This window comes from Onychostoma macrolepis, chromosome 19 (assembly GCF_012432095.1).
Source record: "Onychostoma macrolepis isolate SWU-2019 chromosome 19, ASM1243209v1, whole genome shotgun sequence".
Taxonomy (NCBI): Eukaryota; Metazoa; Chordata; class Actinopteri; order Cypriniformes; family Cyprinidae; genus Onychostoma; species Onychostoma macrolepis.
Genome location: NC_081173.1, coordinates 7,728,397 through 7,752,656, shown reverse-complemented (window position 1 = coordinate 7,752,656; position 24,260 = coordinate 7,728,397). Strand labels below are relative to the sequence as shown.

The 24,260-nt window shown below is 38.8% G+C and overlaps 1 protein-coding gene across 4 annotated transcripts in view; it reads left to right on the top strand.

The window, feature by feature from the left end:
• dtnbp1b (dystrobrevin binding protein 1b) overlaps positions 1-24,260 on the top strand; it is a 47,974-nt gene that overhangs the window by 22,099 nt on the left and 1,615 nt on the right. Inside the window, exons 2-3 of one of the 4 annotated variants that reach the window (XM_058753597.1) lie at positions 19,137-19,295; positions 22,849-22,950. In XM_058753597.1, the coding sequence (XP_058609580.1) occupies positions 19,137-19,295; positions 22,849-22,950 (261 nt within the window). Of the gene's footprint in view, positions 1-19,136; positions 19,296-22,839; positions 22,981-24,260 lie in introns of all 4 variants that reach the window. The other 3 variants (XM_058753595.1, XM_058753596.1, XM_058753594.1) reach the window with 3 other exon arrangements.

Genomic DNA, 24,260 nt, shown 5'->3' with positions numbered 1-24,260 from the left:
TGTTTGGACTCTCATTCTGACAGCACCCATTCACTGCAAAGGATACACTGGTGAGCAAGTGACGTAATGCTAAATTTCTCCAAATCTGTTCCAATGAAGAAACACACTCATCTACATCTTGGATGGCCTGAGGGTGAGTACATTTTCAGCAAATTCCCCACACGCTTTCTAAGATAACAGCACCCTGTCCAAGACATTAAACACCCACTGCTACATGTTACTCTCTGTTCAAGAGAAGCCAGCTAAAGCTGCTCAAAGCAGAAGTCGGTGATCTTCGTGTGAGTGTCCAGTCATTGGTGTGCAGCAAAGATGCAGTGCCGTTGTAACGAGCTCATGAGGATATGATGAAGTGGGCGAGCGCAGGGGCAGCTCATGGCTGCTGTGTTTTGTTGTTTGTTCGTTGCTTGGTTACCTGTTGAACATCATGCAGTGTCATTGCCTGTGCCTCCCTCCCACTCAAACCTACATAATACTCTTCAACAGCCTTGAAAGCAGGTGAAAGAAAAACATAATCTAAAGTCATGGCAACAGACACACCTGTAGGAGCTGCCTTGGCATAATGCTGTTTACAAGTCAATTAGTATTTCTGGAGATTTCGATTCAATTTGTGGTGAACAATGTGTCCTTTTACTTTTAGGATCAGTCTTGCATTTGGTTTACTTTTTTTTTTTTTGTACTGGTATTATCTACTTAATGATACATAATTTGATTTGTCTGGTAATCACTGGCTGTGCTTCCAAAGGTCCACAGTAAATGGGGTCAGAGTTGAAACTGCTTGAATGTTGAGTGCTGCTGTAGCTCAAAACATTAGGGAACATTGACACAAATCCTTAAATCAGTATTCCATGTTTGAAACACGTTAGGCTCAATTGACAGCCCTTTGGATAATGTTGATTATCACAAAAATGTATTTCGACTTGTTCTTCCTTTTCTTCAAAAAATGCAAAAATCTGGGTTACAGTGAGGAACTTAAAAAATGGAAATGAATAGGGCAAATGGAAAACAGAAGTGAACGTAGACAGTATAACCACAGGACATAAACAATATGCATGTTGACATGAACTGAGCATGGGAAAACACTTACTAAGGTTTTCTATGTAAAATTGCAATCATGACAATGTCACAGTTTACTATTTTGAATATCAGTTAATTCTCATGCACTTGTTCATAAACTGAACATCCACTCCGAGATCTCACTTAATGTCCCTGATGCCTATTCAACATCCTGAATCAGGCAAAATGCCACCAATATGCGGAACACCCCGGAAAAAAAAAACTAGCCTGACAGACACTCTGCGACGGCCCAACATTTGCTGATGGCTGACCATTGGCTTGGTGTGTCCCAGCCTTTAAAAGTGTGATAAAGTGTACTTCTTTGTTTCATAAGGGTCACAGTTCTGCTTTTAAATCCTCCAAAAATTGCCCCCATTTACATCTATTGTAAGCACTTCACCATAAAAGCTTGCTTTCAAAGAAAAGGACGGACAAGTGTAATTTTATTTTTTATTTTTTGCACCACAAATGCTCTCGATTGAGCTTAAGTTGTATTGAACCCCAAATATTCCTCTAATGGTTGTGTTCGTATCACTTGGTAGTGTGAAAGCAGTGCTTACAGTAGGAGGCCTGCTGATGAGAAGTGTAACAGCCTGTAATTCTGAGGGTAGGAAAGCTGTCATCCTAAATGCAAGTAAAGGATTTGTTTTGTTCTCTTCCTTTTCCTCCCCAGCAGCCTGATACCCGCTGGCTTTGGGGTGGGCATCATGGGCCCATTACACATTAAGACATAACATGCTCACAGCTCGTATCTCTCTGACAGAAAAGTGAGGTAATAGTCTGAGGCAGTCCTTTGATCCTGGGCTGAGGCGTTTACAGCTGTTCAGCATGGATAATGCATTCTCTCAGAATGGCACATTAAATAACGCAGATCGAAGCTCTGGGCTGTTAAATTTTTATACCCCTGACTGGGGTGGGATGTGAAGGTTTTTTTTTTCTTTTTTTCTGAGAGTTAGTTAAGATGTCATAAGATGACTTTAACATGCAATTTTTTTATGCCTACTAAAGCACAAAAGATGGCAAGCACACTTGGTTGCTATAGTGTAGAGTACTATAATCATCAGTCAGACTGAATAATGGTTTGATTGATTGCCTGATGAGAATTTACAGACTGACTGGCTGCATGAATGATATATTATGATAGAACTAGCAATCAACACTAGAATATTTATTCATTAACATTAACCTGAATTAATAAATGCAGTAAACGTTTTAGTTCATGATACCTAATACATGCACTTAATGTTAACAAACTGAACCTTAATAAATACAGAATGATTGACAAAATGATAGACAGAATAATAGACAGAGGGATAAACAGATATATAGAATGACAGAACGATAGAATGAAATAACAATAGAACGACAGAACGATATATAGAATGATTAAACGATAGAACTATAGATGGATAGATAGAGCAATAGAATGATAGAACGATTGATAGAATGAACGAACGAACAATAGATAGATAGATAGATAGATAGATAGATAGATAGATAGATAGATAGATAGATCCAGGATTCATACGGTGTGGTGTTAGTGTACAGTAATTGTGCTTTTGTGTTCTTTATGGGATGTCAAGCTCTTTCTCCATGCTGAGGTTTCTTGAAGTGAATTAAAATGACCTATTTCTCAGCACTAGATAGAGAGCAGTCCAGACAGGAGCAGCGTGATTCAGTCCGCTTGGAGGTTCACACTCACACCATCCTACACTGAAGGGTGCTGGCATGCAGGAATGCTGGAACACAACAGCAGACTCATCAGGCTAAATGAACAATGGCAAGAAGAGAGAATGCAGCCTGTGGACCAATAGATTTGTGTCCAATAAACCATGTAGATCTGTAGGCCTCTCATTGGTGAAGATCTCCCTCTCTCACTGTGAGAGAGGAAAAAATGAGGCCAGTAAGATTCACTTCTGACTCCAAATGAAATGTGGTTTATTGATGTGTGAAAGAATCCAGTCACGATATGTGTGCATACTGGGCAGACACAGACAGGAAATCAGTACCGTGCTGCAGCTCTCCTGAGATCACTTCAATCAAACTCTCTCTGCATAGCCTTCATTTATTAAACATATTCTATCTCTGTCTGGAACCATTAGAAATGACAAGACTAACACTGGCAGTGAACTTCTGTTTAACACGCTGAGCACCTTTACATGAGCAAATAAAATCAGCTTTTGTCTTTTTAATCATTTACTCTGACATCCATTTGCAATCAATTAGTGTCATTCACACTATTAAAGTGGAAGTGAAGCAGTCAGTAAAGTTTACATTATTTAGTAAAGTGATTTCCACTTTGATTAAAAAATATATAACAAACATGATTAATGTAACCATTTTAAAGAAAAAAGGTTGTTTTGTTATAGCTTTTGGAGCAAGGGCGCCACCATTTTGCAGTACCACAGCGTGTGACGTCACGGGTTGGTTCGCTCCGATGGCCAGTATAGTAATATAAGCATTTCTTTACATTTTGAACACACAAATGTTATTTTAACACACAAATAATTTGGTTTTCACCATAATTTGGATGAATATTCAACATCAAACTGTCTATATGCTAAGTTTTGATCGTGGTATCCCAAACATTGTTTTCATAATGCGAGGCGCAACTTGATGTAAACAAACGATGCTTCATACAGTATCATTCATGTCGCATTTTATTGTTATTCAGACCATTCAGACATATGCATTACATTGACTAGTTCGCCAGTTGTATGTATCATATTTTATGTTCACCTGCGAATACAATTAGCTTTCCTGCTGTTAACAGGCCATAGTGTTTAACTAATCACCTATCTGGACAATCAGGCCAGTGCTTCCTCAATAAAGTTGATCAGTGTTTTAAGCCTTATCACTGTCAGTATAAATATTAAAGTGTTTTAAGCCATTCAAGCATGAGACAGCACGAAATAGATTTCAATGCGATACTTACAATGCGGAGTTCATCAAACAACAGTGGTAAGTAAATCTTTCATCAATCACGGTGAGTAATGGCTTCTTCTCCTGCTATTGTTGTTTGCACTGTTTGCCACTGTTTGTTACAGTTTATCTCTCTCTGTCGGCAACGAGGGATTCACATGTGATAAATGCAGGGAAATAGTTAGGCTGACAGAGAAGATTTTAGAACTAGATGATTCCAAATCATCAGTCCTCATTCTGCTGGATCTATCTGCTGCTTTTGACACTGTCAATCATCAGATCCTCCTGTCCACCCTCTGTTCAATGTTCTGACAGAGCATTCTGCACAACTTCTTGTCCAGGCCCTTGTCATTTATAGGCTGGACTACTGCAATGCTCTTCTGGCTGGACTTCCATCAAACACAATCAAACCTCTACAAATGATTCTGAATGCAGCAGCTAGAGTTCTTAGTAGAACCAGGAAGTAAGACCACATTAGCCCGGTTCTGTCAACACTGCACTGGCTCCCTATTAAACATTGTATAGATTTTAATATCTTCTTAATTACTTATAAAGCCCTGAATGGTTTAGCTCTTCAGTACTTGAGCGAGCTCTTATCGCATTATAGTCCTCCACGTCCACTGCGTTCTCAATACTCTGGCCATTTGATAACACCGTCCTAGAATATCAAAATAAACTGCTGGCGCCAGAACCTTTTCCTATTCAGCGCAAAAACTCTGGAACAATCTACCTAACACTGTTCAGGAGGCAGACACACTCTGTCTAACTAGATTAAAGACCCATCTCTTCTGGCTTGCACATAATACAGTAATACGCTTCTAATATTCAAATCCGTTAAAGGATCGTTAGGCTGCATTAATTAGGTCAACCAGAACCGGGAACACTTCCCATAACATCCGATGTACTTGTTACATTGTAAGAAGAATGGCATCTACGCTAATATTAGTCTGTTTCTTTCTTATTCCAAGATCACCGTAGCAAACCCGATCCAGTCTGTATCCAGATCAGATGGTCACTGCAGTCACCAAATCCAATAAATAAGACCACGGGAACCAAATGAGTCCTTTACACAATCTGACTTTGCTGCAGTTGGAATTGAACTGCTGGTTCGTCTGGCCAGAGAACTGGCCCCCCAACTGAGCCTGGTTTCTCCCAAGGTTTTTTTCTCCATTCTGTCACCGATGGAATTTGGGTTCCTTGCCGCTGTCGCCTCTGACTTGCTTAGTTGGGGACACTTAATTTCCAGCGATATCGTCGACTTGATTGCACAGATACTATTTAAACTGAACTGAGCTGGACGATGACATCATTGAATTCAATAATGAAATGCATTTATCTGAAAATTGAGTGTTTAATCGTGTCATTTTACATTATTGACACTATTTTCCTATTTTGATATTGGGAAGTTCCTTTGACACAATCTGTATTGTTAAAAGCGCTATTTAAATAAAGCTGACTTGACTTGACTTGACTTACACGCTGTGATAGAGCTTTTCTGAAAGAGATTTAAATGCAGTACTGAGACGTTGTGATAGAAATTTCTGTTTGCGCCGGTGGCGCCGCACACACACACACACACACACAAAAAGCCCGGCTCGGACAGCATGTGAGTACCAAATTGAGCTTTCTTTCTTCAGCAAATGCACACAAAAGCATGTCGGAATGACAGTCTTGAGGAGTATCCATGTAAACGAGTATTGTTTCCGATCCACACTTTACCCCAAACCAGCAGGTTCACGACTTCTCTAATACTGCTCAGTCCCTACGCCGTATCGACTCAAATGCATAGGCAATTGCACTTATTATGGACTCAACAGTGCTTTCAAGGTCATCTTGCTCCATTTCAAAACAAGCGTGTGTTCAAAATGTAAAGAAATGGGGGTTTGCTGATTTTATTAAGAAACCATTAGGAAACAATAGCCTACCGAGTATATAAAACATGTCAAAATTCTGGGAAACACAACAAGCATATTGCTGAGAACCAAAAAAATAAAAAAATAAATAAAAAAATAACTAAATCGCTGAAAACACTGCATAGCCCATACACCAGGACATTTGACCGCACATATGCCTAAGCGTTTAAACAAATAAAAAATCTAAACCGTTTTTTTCAGTTCATCCATTATATATAGCCTATATCAGTGTTTCTCAGTCCTCGCGCCCCGCTCACATTTTTCATATGTATCGCTTATCACGTATGATGTTTGTCCTGTTCGACCGTAAGTGCCCTACGAAGTGGACATCACCGGATATTCCGCCATGATTCCAGTTCGAAACGAGTGTATATTATGTTTCATTCAAAGGGCATTACATTTTTTTATTCCCAACAGTTAAACAGTTGCCCACAGAAAAAAGGTGCAGCACCCTCAGCACCCCCACTTCCTGCGCCTATGCCATGTCTATATTCCAGTAGATACGATTAACTGGCAAACATTTGCCAACCAGTAGAGATTTTGGACTATCATCTCTATTGCAGTTACAAGCTCACGTGACGTTGCTGTGCTACGTGGTCACGAAAACGTATCATTTGCACACGTTTTTAAGCATTGCGGTTTAAAACAAGTGATATTAAGCCTATTTTTGCCTATTTAAACTATTTTTGCTAATTTTCTGAGATTTTTATCTGACTGCTTTGAGAGGGAGGCGCGCACGTGAAGATGGTTCTCATAGCGCGGGAGTATTGAACGGAGTTATTTTTGCTGCTTCATAGGCCTTTAACGGTTAAATACACACACTTGTATTTGTCAAAATGCCCATCTTTGCAAGTATCCTCGAAACATGGTAATTTAGGTTCCCTTTCGATACTATACTCATACTGTGTCGTTAGACACTAATGGGGAAAACTTTTTCTCCGATGACTGAAGCCTTTACAATCACGCAGTGAAAATGCACGGGCATTGGTTCGTGCAGTGAATTAAAAACGAACCAATGGCTTGGCAGCGGAGCTGCACAAGCTTATGGTGAGGAAGCCCGCCAGAAGGTGCGGAGCCATCTGGCTATACAGTATAAGGGGGTGATGTGCCATAGGATCTCAGATCAATTCTCCTTCAGCGACGAGGAACTTCTCTTCGCTGGTCTATGGGCCTTGAAGCCACGCCTTGACACACCTCGCTGCGGACAGAAGCTGACTCGCCTGTGCATTCCTGCTGTTCCCCGCCTGCTCTTAGAGCCGTCTTCAGTATCCGGCACAGATACCAGCTCGTCCCCTGCCGCCATCCGGCGAGCTAAAATAGCAAATTTCTCTCACTGCACGCTGACGATGGCCACTCAGAGTACGTGTCCTGTCTGGGCAAGCCCCACGCAGAAGCCGCTCTGACTGAGATGGAATGTTCACACATGAGTCTCGCCTCTCTGTGCGCTCGGATCGCTTTATTTTCAAAGAGCGACTCCGCCCCTCGCGCCCTCCTGTTTTCTTCCTCCCAGAGACCTGTGAGAAAAAAAGCAGCTTGCCTCGCTCTCGCCATGCAGAGATGACTCTCCCGTCCTCTTCGAGCACCTGGACCAGCGTCCCTTGGCTGACGCGAGCGACATGGTTTCATTCGGTGCTATCGAGGACGAGCCCGCTTCATCTGCTCTCTCTTCAGTCGATGGCGCTGAATAAAAGGGCTATGAGAAGCTGCATCCCCTGGATGATTCAGTGGCCGCGCACCTCTGCCCGCCCACTGCCATCAGATGGAAATTGAAGGTTGCTCACCCCTCCAAACTGTGCAGAACAACGTCTGTCCTCACTGGACGAGCTTACTCCTCTGCCAGGCAGGCGGCCTCAGCTCTGCACTCCATGGCCGTGCTCCAGGTCTTTCAGGCCAAACTTTCCAAGCAATGGATGAGTCTGGACCCGATCCTGCAGCTTTCAGAGAGCTGCACAGTGTGACAGACCTGGCCCTTCAAGCTACAAAGGCTACAGCATAGGCCATTGGGAGGTCAATGGCCAGCTTAGTGGTGCTGGAGCGCCACTTGTGGCTAAACCTCACTGAAATCAAGGAGGCTGACAAAGTCCCTTTCCTCGACTCTCCGGTCTCCCCCATGGGGCTGTTTGGACCTGCCGTCGAGGGCTTTGCAGAGCATTTTACTGCTGTGCAGAAGTCGTCCCAGGCAATGCGGCACTTCTTGCCTAAACGCTTCAGCTCTGCAAACGCCACCAGTCGCCAAAACCTGCACCAACGCAGAAGCCAGCGAAACCCGCACCTTCGCCTGCTAAGCCTATTCAAAATTCTGAGTCTCAACTGCGCTCCTGCTCCTGCTCCTGCTCCAGACACCAAGGGGTCTCTGGTCACAAAGCAGAGAATTTCTCGATGGTTGGTTAACACTATTGCGCTAGCATACTCCTCCTTGGGCCTGCAAAGCCCCATAGGAGCCCAGTCTTGGGTGTGGTCTAGCGGTGTCCCATAGCAGGAATTTTTGCGGCGGCCGGCTGGGCCTCGCCATCTACATTTGCCAAGTTCTATAACTTGGACGTTCCGGCCTTACAGGCTCGGATTCTATCTGCTTAAAGGGGCACGCACCTGCTTAGAGCAGGTATATTCCTTGTACGCTCTTGGCCCTTTCAGAAGTGCTGAGGCTGTACAGAATTATTTGGAATGATTATCCAAGGCTGGGTTGACCTCGGTGTGTTCAGCCCTCTTGCCTCCTGCGGGCTCACCCTGCTTATACTTGGTCCCTCTGAGCCCTAATTGCTCAAGGCCAGTTCATACCAGTCGTTCCTCTTTCATGGCACGGTGGGATTGTATTGGTTCCCCATAAGCGTCTAGCGACACAGTACGAGTATAGTATTGAAAGGGAACGTACTCGGTTACTGACGTAACCTCGGTTCCCTGAGATACGGGAACGAGTACTGCTGCTTATGGGGAAAACTCCTTTTTCTCTGATGACTGATGCCTTTACAATCACGCAGTGAAACTGCATGGCCATTTGTTCGTGCAGTGAATTGAAAATGAACCAATGGCTTGGCAGCCCGCCAGAAGGGGCGGAGCCATCTGGCTATACAGTATAAGCGGGTCGATGCCCCATAGGATCTCAGGTCAAATTCGACTGAAGCGACGACACAGAGTTGTGCAGCGTCATGCCACGGCTGGCAATGCAGTACTCGTTCCCGTATATCAGGGAACCGAGGTTACGTCAGTAACCGAGTACGTTTTAAGTGAAAGAAAACAGCTCAGAAACACGTGTAACAATATAGTGGATCTGGACAGCTCTTAAAGTGACAGCAGTCTAATATTCCTGCAGTCTGTCATTCATGTTAATCAAACAACAAAAGAACGAAAATCTCTCACTGCTCTTGACTAAATCACTTTTGTAACTTTAATAAGAAGAAATATATTTAATTTACACAGCGAAGAATATGCAGGGTTTTTTTAATACATTTGATTATTTGTAATTAATCGCTGACTGTTTACTTGTCTTCTTGTGTTTTTATTTTGTTTTGTTTTTTTAATTTAGGCTATTCGTTTTTATGATATTAACACGGGTGATAAGAATTATGAAATTTCAAAAACTTTGGTATCAAAAAGAAAATATTTAAAGCAAAAATGACTATATCGTGATATCATTACAGTGAAATAAAATTACTCAAATAAGATTTTGGTCATATCACCCACCCCTCACCTGAACTAACCTTGCCTTGTCATAAAGTCAAATTATTAGATATTATAAGAGACATGTTGAGGGTCTGAAAGGTTTTTGTTTTTTAACTGCATGATTCTGTTAGTTGCACCACATGTCTTTGATTTGATGGACAAACATTTCAAATATCAGTAAGCAGTATAGCATTGTTTCTATGAAATTAAAGATTATGCCAAACAACTTAATAATGTTTTCTTCATTATGATATCAGGAAAATTGTATTACCAGGCTATTATTGACTTAATGCAATTAAAAAATAATAATTTAGCCAAATTCTGAAACTAAAAAACATACACATCATAGATGACACATAGCTGTTGTATGTGTGAATTGCATTTTTAATGTATTTATTTTGCAATCACATTTGTGTCTGTTAAATATCTACTGTCAAACAGTAGCCATTAAATCATATAATCATCCCTGGTCTTGCATTACATTTTGCAGTATCAGGCCTAAAGCTAACCCTCATATAGTTGTATTCATTTGCAATTAAAATATCATTTATCATAGTTAGCAGTCTGATCCTTCATAGTAGGTGTGCTGCTTTAATCTCTCTCGTGAACAGCCACGCTTTCCTTCTCACCCTGCCTTAACAGTGTCAATCCTAACCACTTTACACTTAAAACCCCTCACGTAGCGTACAAAATAGCTTGCAATCTCATGACGAGATGTTACGGAGCTCTGAATGAGGCCAAATTAGATGGAGCACGGCACAGTATGAGACGCAGGTGTCTCCACACAAAGACTGAGACGTGAACTACTGCTGGTGTGAATGAGTCTTTACAACAGCCCATATGGCAAACCAAGCACATCGTCTTCCACTCAATAGTGCTCACTCCACTCACAGCACGCGTCTCTGTTGTTTCTATGGCCCTACAATCTGTCATTGCAATTACAGACAAATGAAGCCATTACAAGAACACAAATCAAGATAGATGGAGTGTGTGTAGGGGTATTCTGTGGGCAATCATTCATGTGCTCATTGCAGAATGACGAAGTCAATAAGTAGATCCAATTAATCGGCATTAAATCACACAGCCAGATGACTGCCATCAGAATGATGACTATTAAGCCTTCTTTCCCTCTCTATGGGGATCATCTCATTACGGTCTTCAGGTCACCACCTGCTCTCTTGTGCCTGCCTCTCACCTCGAGGACTTTTACCAAAATTCTTCTTTTTATATGGAAAGGAGGAATACAAATGTCTGGGCACAATCAATGACTACACAGATACGTCATGGCCTCAGATAAGGACTAAATAAACAAGAGCATCCTGGGAACTCTGGCACCGGTGAACAGTTTGTTTGGCTTTGCTGAAAATTAAACATTGTCTTCTGGACAGTTAAGCATTCACAGCCCCTGTGAAAAACAAGTGCTCATAATTGCACTGAATTTGCACTTGGAGTGTACTTCAAATCTTACATTTTTTTTAAAAACTGTACTTGCAGATAATATATTAATGAAATAAAAGGTCATTAAGTGTACTTAAAGAGAGTACACGTTCATGACTGTTTCTTTACTCACTTTAAGACTTTTAAAAAGAGCACTTTGTAATCATAAAAAAGAAGTAAATGTATAAATTAAGTTTTACTTAAATGTACATTTATATTGTAGTTTTAATAGTCTTGTCATTTTTTAAAGTAGACTCATGTAAAGTACTTAATTATCATTTTAACTGTAGTGTGTTATTTAATATTGCATTTAATATATTATTAAATATAATGTACTAAATTGCAACTACATTATAAATGTGTAATTACAAATAGGGTAGAGTAGGGGAAAATGCCCCCCCACACACACATTTATAAGTTAAATGTGTTCAGAAAAGTTATCATAGTTTTAGTGACAATGACATAAATTATAAACAAAGTATGAAAAATGTCCAGAGTTTTTTATGTTAATAGATTTTTAACAAAAATAAATAAATTTCCCCATTCTGACAAAGCAATTTGCTTTAAACATTTACAGAAAAATCAGAGTACAGATAGTTTTAATAATATAATCAATAATTATGAATTACAAAATTATAATAGCCTATTTGAAACATTTTGTTAGCTGATGCTAACTGGCTAGCTAATTATAGCTACCTGATGCTAAATTGAGGTAATTTTTAAATATAAAATCCAAATAATTTTATTCAACCAAGTTAGAATACATTTGATGGAAAAACAAAGGAGTTGATGTTCAGAACAGAATAACTACAGTAATTGCTCATTGCCTCCTGGGGGCATTTTACCCCACATACTGTTTGAAAATTATTATTAAAATTATTAAATAACACATACTCCCTATCTACAGGCCCTACTGTTCTCATATCATATATTACTGTGATGTTCAACAAAACAACCCTGATAGCACATGTACATCACGGAGACATCTATTTGACGTCTGCTTTTACATCTGCAAGATGCATTTTGTTTGCTCATCTGCAATACGTCTATAGGACGTTTCCCATCTGATGTCAAATAGATGCCTATTAGATGTCTTTAAGATGTTTATGATTTAGAATGTACAGTGAGGAAAATAAGTATTTGAACACCCTGCTATTTTGCAAGTTCTCCCACTTAGAAATCATGGAGGGGTCTGAAATTGTCATCGTAGGTGCATGTCCACTGTGAGAGACATAATCTAAAAAAAAAAATCCAGAAATCACAATGTATGATTTTTTAACTATTTATTTGTATTATACAGCTGCAAATAAGTATTTGAACACCTGAGAAAATCAATGTTAATATTTGGAACAGTAGCCTTTGTTTGCAATTACAGAGGTCAAACGTTTCCTGTAGTTTTTCACCAGGTTTGCACACACTGCAGGAGGGATTTTGGCCCACTCCTCCACACAGATCTTCTCTAGATCAGTCAGGTTTCTGGCTTTGAGCTCCCTCCAAAGATTCTCTATTGGGTTTAGGTCTAGAGACTGGCTAGGCCACGCCAGAACCTTGATATGCTTCTTACAGAGCCACTCCTTGGTTATCCTGGCTGTGTGCTTGGTCATTGTCATGTTGGAAGACCCAGCCTCGACCCATCTTCAATGCTCTAACTGAGGGAAGGAGGTTGTTCCCAAAATCTCGCAATACATGGCCCCGGTCATCCTCTCCTTAATACAGTGCAGTCGCCCTGTCCCATGTGCAGAAAAACACCCCAAAGCATGATGCTACCACCCCATGCTTCACAGTAGGGATGGTGTTCTTGGGATGGTACTCATCATTCTTCTTCCTCCAAACACGTTTAGTGGAATTATGACCAAAAGTTCTATTTTGGTCTCATCTGACCACATGACTTTCTCCCATGACTCCTCTGGATCATCCAAATGGTCATTGGCAAACTTAAGTCGGGCCTGGACATGTGCTGGTTTAAGCAGGGGAACCTTCCGTGCCATGCATGATTTCAAACCATGACGTCTTAGTGTATTACCAACAGTAACCTTGGAAGCGGTGGTCCCAGCTCTTTTCAGGTCATTGACCAGCTCCTCCCGTGTAGTTCTGGGCTGATTTCTCACCTTTCTTAGGATCATTGAGACCCCACGGTGAGATCTTGCATGGAGCCCCAGTCCGAGGGTGATTGACAGTCATGTTTAGCTTCTTCCATTTTCTAATGATTGCTCCAACAGTGGACCTTTTTCACCAAGCTGCTTGGCAATTTCCCGTAGCCCTTTCCAGCCTTGTGGAGGTGTACAATTTTGTCTCTAGTGTCTTTGGACAGCTCTTTGGTCTTAGCCATGTTAGTAGTTGGATTCTTACTGATTGTATGGGGTGGACAGGTGTCTTTATGCAGCTAACGACCTCAAACAGGTGCATCTAATTTAGGATAATAAATGGAGTGGAGGTGGACATTTTAAAGGCAGACTAACAGGTCTTTGAGGGTCAGAATTCTAGCTGTAGTGTGTTATTTAATATTGCATTTAATATATTATTAAATATAATGTACTAAATTGCAACTACATTATAAATGTGTAATTACAAATAGGGTAGAGTAGGAAAATGCCCCCCCACACACACATTTATAAGTTAAATGTGTTCAGAAAAGTTATCATAGTTTTAGTGACAATGACATAAATTATAAACAAAGTATGAAAAATGTCCAGAGTTTTTATGTTAATAGATTTTAACAAAATAAATAAATTTCCCCATTCTGACAAAGCAATTTGCTTTAAACATTTACAGAAAAATCAGAGTACAGATAGTTTTAATAATATAATCAATAATTATGAATTACAAAATTATAATAGCCTATTTGAAACATTTTGTTAGCTGATGCTAACTGGCTAGCTAATTATAGCTACCTGATGCTAAATTGAGGTAATTTTAAATATAAAATCCAAATATTTTTATTCAACCAAGTTAGAATACATTTGATGGAAAAACAAAGGAGTTGATGTTCAGAACAGAATAACTACAGTAATTGCTCATTGCCTCCTGGGGGCATTTTACCCCACAGACTGTTTGAGAAAAAAAAAAAAAACATAATAATTTAATAATAATTATTATTATTAAAATTATTAAATAACACATACCCCTATCTACAGGCCCTACTGTTCTCATATCATATATTACTGTGATGTTCAACAAAACAACCCTGATAGCACATGTACATCACGGAGACATCTATTTGACGCCTGCTTTTACATCTGCAAGATGCATTTTGTTTGCTCATCTGCAATACGTCTATAGGACGCTTCCCATCTGATGTCAAATAGATGCCTATTAGATGTCTTTAAGATGTTTATGATTTAGAATGTATGTAAACTGACATCTTATAGACGTCTGTCAGATGTTTGTACACAGCAGATGCTTTATAGATTCAAGTGATCTTTAACAGACATCTTGCAGACGACGTGTGCTATCTGGGAACAAGCTTTAAAACACTTTTTTCTTAATGCTTTTTTCTTACTGTTTCCACTCTACCCAACATGACATACAAGTTTCAATACAGATAACATAAATGGATTTAGTTTACCATAAATGATTGATGGTACATTCAACATTACACTTTAAACACATTTCAAATAGAATATATATGTATATATATATATATATATATATATATATATATATATATATATATATATATATATATATATATATATATATATATATATATATATATATATATATATATATATATGTAATTAAATACTTAAGCATTTCAAAAGCACTCTTAAGTTTAGCCAAGTGCATTCAACATTAACCTATAATGTATTTTAATCTAATTGCAATTAACAGGCAGTTAAACGTCTGAAAACATTACATTCAGTCCACACTTAAGTATATTCTTTTGAAGTATGTTATTTGTGACCCTGGACCACAAAACCAGTCTTAAGTCGCTGGGGTATATTTGTAGCAATAGCCAAAAATACACTGTATGGGTCAAAATTATAGATTTTTCTTTTATGCCAAAAATCATTAGTATATTAAGTAAAGATCATATTCAATGAAGATATTTTGTAAATTTACTACTGCAAATATATCAAAACGTCGTTTTTGATTAGTAATATGCATTGCTCAGAATTCATTTGGACAACTTTAAAGGCGATTTTCTCAATATTTTGATTTTTTTGCACCCTCAGATTCCAGATTTTCAAATAGTTGTATCTCGGCCAAATATTATCCGATCCTAACAACCCATACATCAATGGAAAGCTTATTTATTCAGCTGTATAAATCTCAATTTTATAAATCTCAATTGCCACTTAAGACTGGTTTTGTGGTCCAGGGTCACATTTAGGTCATACCTAAAAGCCACATGAAAGTAATCCATATTACTTGTGAACTACATTCTAAGTCTACTGAATCCAAATTATATTTTTTTGTGTGAGAAACCTGTTGAAATTTAAGTTGTTATTCACTACTAATCTTCCCCTTAATGAGCTCTTAACTCGAGAACAGTTGCAACTGAATCTTAGAGTCAGTGAATCAAATTGATCAGTCCGATTAATGAAACATTTTCATTTAAAAGGAATAACTTATTAAGAATCAGACATCACTTTTTTTTCTCTGATGAACATTCCAGGCAGAGCTGGGCCACATGTGAATAATTATTATATATATTTTATTCACTTCCTCACACAAAGCTATCGTATGGCTTCCAGAAATATAGCATAAAAGTTGCTGCATTTTTGAGTGTTGACTTCATGCTATCTGTTTGCCCAAATTGTTGTTCCAAAGTTGAAGTTATAACTGGAACAACAAAAATATCCTGTGCATACAAAGTTGGGAACACTGTGGCTGTGAGCAGATGGGAGTTTTTATACAAGATCCAAGAGCTCTTGAATTCTGCAGATTCTCCAGTGGAAGATTAAAGGCCAGTTCACACCAAGAATGATAACTACAACAATAACTATAACCATAACGTTTTAAAAATCGCTGTAGAGTGCAACCATAATGATAATGACAGGGAAATTATATCATTGGGATCTCTTTCATAGCAGTTATGTTGTTACATCTTACAATACATAAAGCTCTATTGTGTGTTGTGTGGATATTATGCAGTTAATGTAGTTAAAGTTATTGGTGTGAATGGGCTTTAGGACAGTGAATTCAATGAGATGTCTCTGTCCAATATTGAAACTGTCCAAGTGCTACAATTTAAGAATGGAAAGCAATTCAAAACAGGAAAGTGTCATTTTTGCTAACATTCCTTGACTGATTCTTGAGTCCACTAGAACAACTGTTCTTGAACAATAGGCCGGGGCCCACTAGGACCTCAGCAAACTTCTAAGGGGTCACAAGACTTAAAATGATTTAAAATAAAACAAAATAAAATAAAAGTTGTTTATATTTTTTCTGAAGAAAGACAAACATAAATAGTGATGAAAGCTAAAATATTAAATGTCATGGATGAATATTTACGGAGTAGTCTACTATTTTGTAGAGGAGACGATTTTTAAGTGATTGGTAGGTCTATTATTAAAATCTGTTGACTTTAGCAGTCTTTGTTGCATTATAATGGTGACAGTTCAAAAAAGGAAAAATGCTCTTCTCAAGGTAACCTTAATCTTAATATCCTATTTTGGATGTAGGTTCTTAAACATTTTTAAGGCTCTACGTTGTTCTTTTCCAAAGATATGCTACTCCACGAGTAAATTGTTAAATTGCACACATTTTCAGTGATCAAAAACCAAAATGTGGGTCACTTTGCATTCAGCTAATAATTTTTTTTTTCTTTTAAAGATGACTGTCTGAAGAACAAATAATGTTGAAACTAGGAATGTATCTTGTATAAAAGTTGCCGTATTCTCTTAGCCTCTAGATAGAAGACTGTATTTCTTAACTCAAAACTCTCTGGTCTTCTTAAAGATTCAGTGTTCTTTGAGAAAGTGAGGAGGTTTAGTCTCAGGTCAGTGCATCTTGACAGCAGCAGCAAAGACTGAAGCTCCTATCAAGAGAAATAACAGTCTGAAGGAGAACTGGACTTCTAACACAAGCTGAACTGTCTTTTTGAGCAGTGATATCGTAGAGGAAATTCTCTCAGGTGGCACTTTGGGAGCAAAATCAGTCTGGCAAGCTGAGAACAGAATATTACATGCCTCTATTCCACGCTGTCATGCACAGGCTCTTCTACTGCTCTTAGTCATAATCACATTACAACATCCACACAAACACACATGCATATGCACAGAGCATCATTAAATTAACTGTAATGAGCTATTATATAAGAATAGCATGCATTAGTGTGAGAGAATATGTATAATGATTACAAAATGGAAACAGAAGGAACTTTAATCATGTTGTAGACATGCTAAATAGTATGTGATAGATTAAGAATGTGAGTCCACACTTCAAAACAGAGGAAAGTTAGATTGAAGTCTAGTCAAAAGTGTATTTGTGTGTGTGTGTGTGTGTGAGTGTACTGGTTTTTGTGGTTTACGGGGACAAAATTTGAAGGTATTACAATTTGAAGGTGGTTTATGAGGACACTGCCTATGTCCCCGTAATTCAAAAGGCTTAAAAAAGGCTTTTTTTTAATCTAAAAATGCAGACAGTACCCTGTAAGGGGTAGGGTTAGGTGTAGGGTTGGTGTAGGACAATAGCACATACAGTTTGTACGGTATAAAAACCATTACGCCTATGGCGAGTCCCCGTAAACCACTAAAACAAACGTGTGTGTGTGTGTGCTGTGAGCAGGCCTTTGGTCAAAGAGTGAAATGAAATGGCAAATGAAGAGAAGACATGCGTGCACTGGAGCACAACTCTTTGATGAAAGACCAGAGACCAGAGCTGATACCCTTAGGACAACCACAGCCATTAATTAATCCACAGACAGACCAAACAAAACCACACACACACACACACACACACATACGCAATGTTTTATCTGTGCTTTCTCCTAAACTGAATACGCACACTTTTATCCACAATCAAGTTACTGATGCAACAGTCAGGTCTCTGTAGCCCAATAAAGGAACCATGGTTTTCCACATTCACTCCAGCCCACAGACGAGCAAAAACAGGCAGTAAAATAGACAGAAAACAAGAGAACATGATAATTTTAGACAGGATAAGAAAGATACAGTATGCAGACACCTGGAATTCCTGGAATCTGATAAATGAGGGATAGACAGAGCCCTCATCTTTCCACAAACACTAAACAAGAACAGTCATTAGTTATTACTGGATATGTGGTCTTACAGTATGCAGGACTACAAGTATCACATCTATAACAACTATCAAGCTAAAAGTAAAAAAAAAAAAAAAAATTTAAATAAACACTTTACAAACTGACCACTAAATTACCTTTTTTTTTTTTTTTTTTTTAAATCAAGTTAAACGTAATTAAATACAACAATAAGACAATACACAAACACTCACATACGCATTACTTTTTAAGGTCAATTAGCTTTCTCCTGCATGCTAATGTACTGCATCTTTTAGCAGTCTTTCTCTTATTGATGACTCTTTCTGAGATATATATATATTTTAAATTTACTGTTATTGCAGTTTTTTGCTATTAAATGTGCATTCAGCAGTTCTTTAGCTAGCATTAGCATTGCTGTTTTTCATGTACACCACAGAGGTCAGCATGACACAGTGCGTTTTAGAGAACTGTCTACACAGTTAATTCATTCTACTTGTCCAACACAAATGAAGCAACTTGTCATCACAGCTCAGGATTTTCTCCGTTATCAAATCTTTCCACCTTGTGTATGCTGTAACTGTGTTTACGCTCATCTTTATCTTCTGGCTTCAGACCTTTATGTCATCTTCGGTCGTAAAGGTAGTGTTCTCCCATTGTCTCCGCTGGTTAATCACGATAATAAGCGTTACATTATCTAATTTAAGATCTTCGTGTTACAAATGACACTATGCTACTAGCATTTATGGAGGCTGCAGCCAATGAGCACGAGGATTCTCTCAGCAGTTTAGTGAAACACAGCGGAACTTTATAATCATATTCAATTTAATAGTAATTTAATAATTTATTTAAAATAATTTATTTATCTTGCATGGGTGACTTATAGTTTTTCAGAGAATTTTAATGTTTTTGTTAAGAAAACCTTTAACAAAGTTTGTCTTATCACCTTTCTTTTTGTCCTCCAATCACAGCGGAGCTGGAGCTGGAGCATGCTCAGAGAGTACCAGAGGCAGAGCCTGTCCAGCCGCAGGTAAAGCTAAAGGACAGGCAAAAGTTTTTTGAGGAGGCTTTTCAGCAGGACATGGAGCACTACTTGTCAACAGGATACCTACAGATCGCGGAGAGAAGAGGTGAGCTATGCCCATTCCCTCGGCTCAATCCTGGACCACATCAAAATGTGCCAGACTCAGTAATACAAACAGAAACTATTTTCCGAAAAGTAAATATGCTGTATCCCTGTGAATAAAAAAAAAAAAAAACCTTTTAAATACCTGAGAAATGTCTGTTTAGATGGTCTGGTACAAAAACACTCAGTAGTCGTTATTACAAATAAGAGTGCCGGGTCCACAGCATTTAAGATATTGCACTGGGAATGCTATTCCCTGTCCTGAAGGAGATAAACTGAGTGTTGCTTTCATCTTCCAACTGGTCAACTTTGTACAATGACTCAGGGGACAATAATATAGTCCATAGGAATGTACAAAAGAGCAGCTGATGAGAGTAATGCTGATCTAGTGGTAGATAAACTACACCAAAGCAGCAAATGGAAGAGTAGTGAGGCAGAGCTAAGATCAGCCAGTGGGTCATTAGGAGGACGGGGCTACCAAAAGCCTACAGTTCTGCTTATGATCACACATCTGTGTTTGTATACTGGTAAATACTCTTTTCATGTAACCTTAATGTTATATTGTGTCAATATTAAAACTGATAAAAATATAGACCCCGCATTAAGCAGCACATAAATGTACTGAATTAACAGTTATACTTGTTTCTATATGTAAAATTCAAACCTCTGTTTATCTGAGAAATAATCCACTTCATCTGTGATAAAGTATGCAAATGCTGCGGAGCATTGAAGCATCTCCAACGGGACGCTGCAAATCTCACCAATCAGCAAAACTAGACGCAGCTGATGTCAAACATACCTTTTAAGAAGGCAGGGCTAAGATCCGCCGCTGAGTCATAAAGAAAGCAAGGCTAGGATCAACAATTTGGTCAATAAGAAAAAGTGGCCATAATCAGCCATTGGGTCATAAAGAAAGCGGGGTTAAGACCAGTCAATGGCTCATTAAAAAGAGAGGGCTAAGATCAGCAAATGGGTTATTAGGAGACAAGGCTAAATTCAACCAGTGGGTCATAAAGACTGCAAGGGCAAAATTAGCCAGTGAGTCATAAAGAAGGTGGGGCTAAAACCAGCCAATGTATGGGTCATTAAGAAGGTGTGATTAGCATCAGCCACTGGGTCATTAAGAAGGCGCGGATAGGATCAGCCAATGGGTAATCAAGAAGACAAGGTTAGGATCGGCCATTGTGTCACTGCTGTTATGCTGCATTCAAGTCCTCTTGGGACATTCGTACTTACGAGTTGACAAGTCGTAATTACGACGTCAGGTGCGTTCAAGTCACTTTGGTCGGAGCAAGATGGCGATTTGACTTTTCTACATAAAATTCAACAATTTTTTTAAACTCTACATCTACAAAATGATGAATAAAGAATGCGCATCATTGTGTTTTTGCTTTTTTCTATTTTTATTCAACTTACGAAGGTGATGTAAACTGAATCATTATACATTCTATGGTAATTATCCACCTTTTTCTTCAACGCGGTAGTAAGCCTATGGGTGAGACATCCGGTTCATTTAGATAAATAACGAGAAGAATAACAACGTGCAGTAAATGGTAAAACTGTTTGCACTACAAACCAGCGTGTTCATAATTAAGATAATACATTAAAATAATATCGTAAGACACACAAATTTTCAATATCAAGCAGCAAAATGAACTGTTTAGTGCTACCTGGTCTCATGGCATTTACGTACCTGGGTGCACTTTTTAGCGTGACACGAAATACGTACCAATAAGTACATATCACTGCAGTTTCCAAAATAAATGAACACTTTCGCACAAATTTACAAAGTTGCGATTAATAAAGCGTAATTATCGCACAATTACTTGAAGAATATCATGCTATGACTTCAAAACAATATTAATATGCTGGGAGATTTGAAAACTGATGCTTTTGAACGTTAGCATCGCACACATCCAGCTTCATATCTATGGGTTTTCATAGACGATAAGTTTGTTCGGTTGCTCACGGAGTACGGAGACGGACTTAGGAGACGAGAAGCACCGATTCGAATCCCGTGTAACTGCGCTTTGACAAAGCAGTTAAAATCTGCATAAAAGGAAGTTCAAATGGCTCAGTTGCATCAGCTAATACGCTTTTATATCAGTTTTGCATTTGTTAACACTATCGGGTAGGTTTAGGGCTGGATTTGGTGTAGGGCATATTTCCAACATGATAGAGCATTAACCTTTAGCGACAGTCCCCGAATATTTGAATTCTGAACCGCTGCAATACGTATCTGAAGCAACGTAATAAAAAAACAGCAATACGTACCAATATCTACGTAATAAAAACGTGCCAGGGTTCACGTATTGAACCTGTGTTTTAGCGCCACTCAGAGGACATTTCTATTTGAAACTGCGGCGAAACGTGCAGCAAGGTACGTAAAACGGTGTCGCACAAAAAGTGCACAGAGGTACGTATTTTTATGAGACCAGGTTGGTTTAGTACAGCTAAAAATAGCTGGACACGGATGATACCGGAAGCTAGACCCATAGAATTTACAAATGGCCGCACCCATTTTTATGGCAAGAAAAAGTATATAATATTTTGTATACGTAACATATAGTTTTATTTTACATCACAAAAAAAACATTTTATTCAATTTACTGTCAATACAAACACTGCGTATCTATAGTCTTTGGCTGTGCCCATTGCATCCCTCACGCTCCCAACTCTCAAGTTTTGACATGCCCTGACATTTGTGTTTTTTTCAGCATCTTAAAAACATATTACTGCCTAAGTGTGATAACACTGTATTCAGTACAAACTGGGCTATGTGCGCAGCATGAATGTACATGTTTGTGTTTTTACGAAAACAATGTAAATTTCGAGTTTCCCACTCATAATAACGACTTTGTGGTGGCGTTTAGCCTATGTGCATTCAACTCGTAAATACGATCTCTTCGACATGACTTGAACACACCATTACATACAGCAAGGTGGTAATATGCAGAAATTCTCTGTTAATCCTCTATTTTAAAAGGTTCAGGTCCAGGCCAGTTTTGAAATATGGACTGAAATTGTGTTGTAATAGTTGTTTTGTGTCATTTCTCTCAAAGCGTACACACAGACTCTGAGTGTATGAGTGTGCGGTTGTGTTTGTGTCTCAATACTGTAAAGGGGAGCTAACATGTCTCTCTCTTTGCTGTCCACCTCCCTGTGCCGCTGCGCTCTTACACAACCTTGAGGTACGCAGTTCACCGCTCTGCTTACTGATGTCACGCTCACACATGCACATGTGACGGGCATGCCTCACGCTGCAATCTGTGTTTGTGAAGCATGCGCTAATGACATCACAGAGTCAACATAACTGCAAGGTGACGAATCCAGGACATAACTCAGTTCAATGAGATCTGACACAACCAAATTTGCTCTTCTATTCGGCAAGAGTTGACTCAAGAACTCACATGAAGGGTTTCTTTGTCCACAGAGATGTGAACTCCATGCGTTAAACGTTCATCCTGGACTCAAATCCTTGATACATCTTAGTGATTGAAGTTCGAGGTTGCAGGAAGTGATGTTATCGTTCTTCCTTTGGTTCACAGAGACAATAGGAAGCATGTCATCAATGGAGGTGAACGTGGACATGCTGGAGCAAATGGACCTGATGGACATGTCGGACCATGAGGTGTTGGACGTCTTTCTCAACTCTGGTGGTGAGGACAGTGTGGCCTCACCGATGCTGGGTATACATACATATAGTGACATTTCCCAACCACCAATCAATATTTTTACTCATACTCTAGGTGTTACTGCTCTATCATTATGTCAGCGATGTTTAAGTGGAGCTGACTGCTTTCCATAGATCTAAACCACTCTTATCTAATGACGAATGAAAGTGGCTCCCTGGTATGGTGTCCCCTTATGTTTAAAGAACTCTTTAGATTCACTAATGCTGAGATGCCATTAAATTAGTGCTGACATTTACTGCTGCCGTCAGCAGAACACGCTGAGATGATGTCTGATTGCATCCAGAAGAGAACAAACAGGTTTTACAATTATCACTAATTACATTGAACTGCACTGAGAGCCAAGTTCTCTGGATTATACAGGCAACATCAGGACACTGGACTTGCTGTTCAAAAAACAAGTGCACTGCATGGACTCTGATAGTGATATTCATTATATTTCACTAGAGTTTGATGCTAGCTTGTTAACACAATTCATGCTTATTTTAAATAATTTTGGTTACACTTTATTTTAAGGTGTCCTTGTTACTGTGTAATTATACATTAAGTACTGAGTAATATTAATTAACTACATGCACTTACTATTTGGGAAGGGTTTTTCCCTGGAAGATTATGTAATGGCATTTTGATTAAACATTATGGATGAATAACTGATCACAATAACATCTATAACAAGCATTCAGAAAGTAGATGGGATGAATTTATGTGATGCGACTTTAAACATGTCGCAGTGCATTCTGGTAATGCCTACACCATGAAAAGGTGTGTTTGTGCATGTTGCAATTACTGTAATTACTAAATGAAAACCAGAATGTTCTGTTCTGAGATGCTTAAATTATGCATTTCTGTGGCAAAATGAAAATGTACCCCAAAATGAAAATTTACTGAAAATCTTGCTCTTAGGTAGGGTCGCAAAGGAGTGGAAAATTTATAGAAACTATATAAACGTATGTTGTTTAATAGATCAATTTTCCATTGTCAACAATGTAGTGATGCATGAAGCACAACACACAAAGAAATGGCTTTCAAATTAAGCAGCTTTCTGTTGGTCACCACCAGTGTTGGGGGTAACGCATTACAAGTAACGCGAGTTACGTTACTTTTTTCATGTAACTAGTAAAGTAACGCATTACTTTTTAATTTACAAGAAAATATCTGAGTTACTTTTTCCAAAAAGTAACGCCGGTTACTTTGTTTTCCCGTTTATTGACTGACAAGTCTCCTGTCCCCATATTGGGAGAAATCGGAAGTACAGAGGCGTTGTGTGTGAACATGAT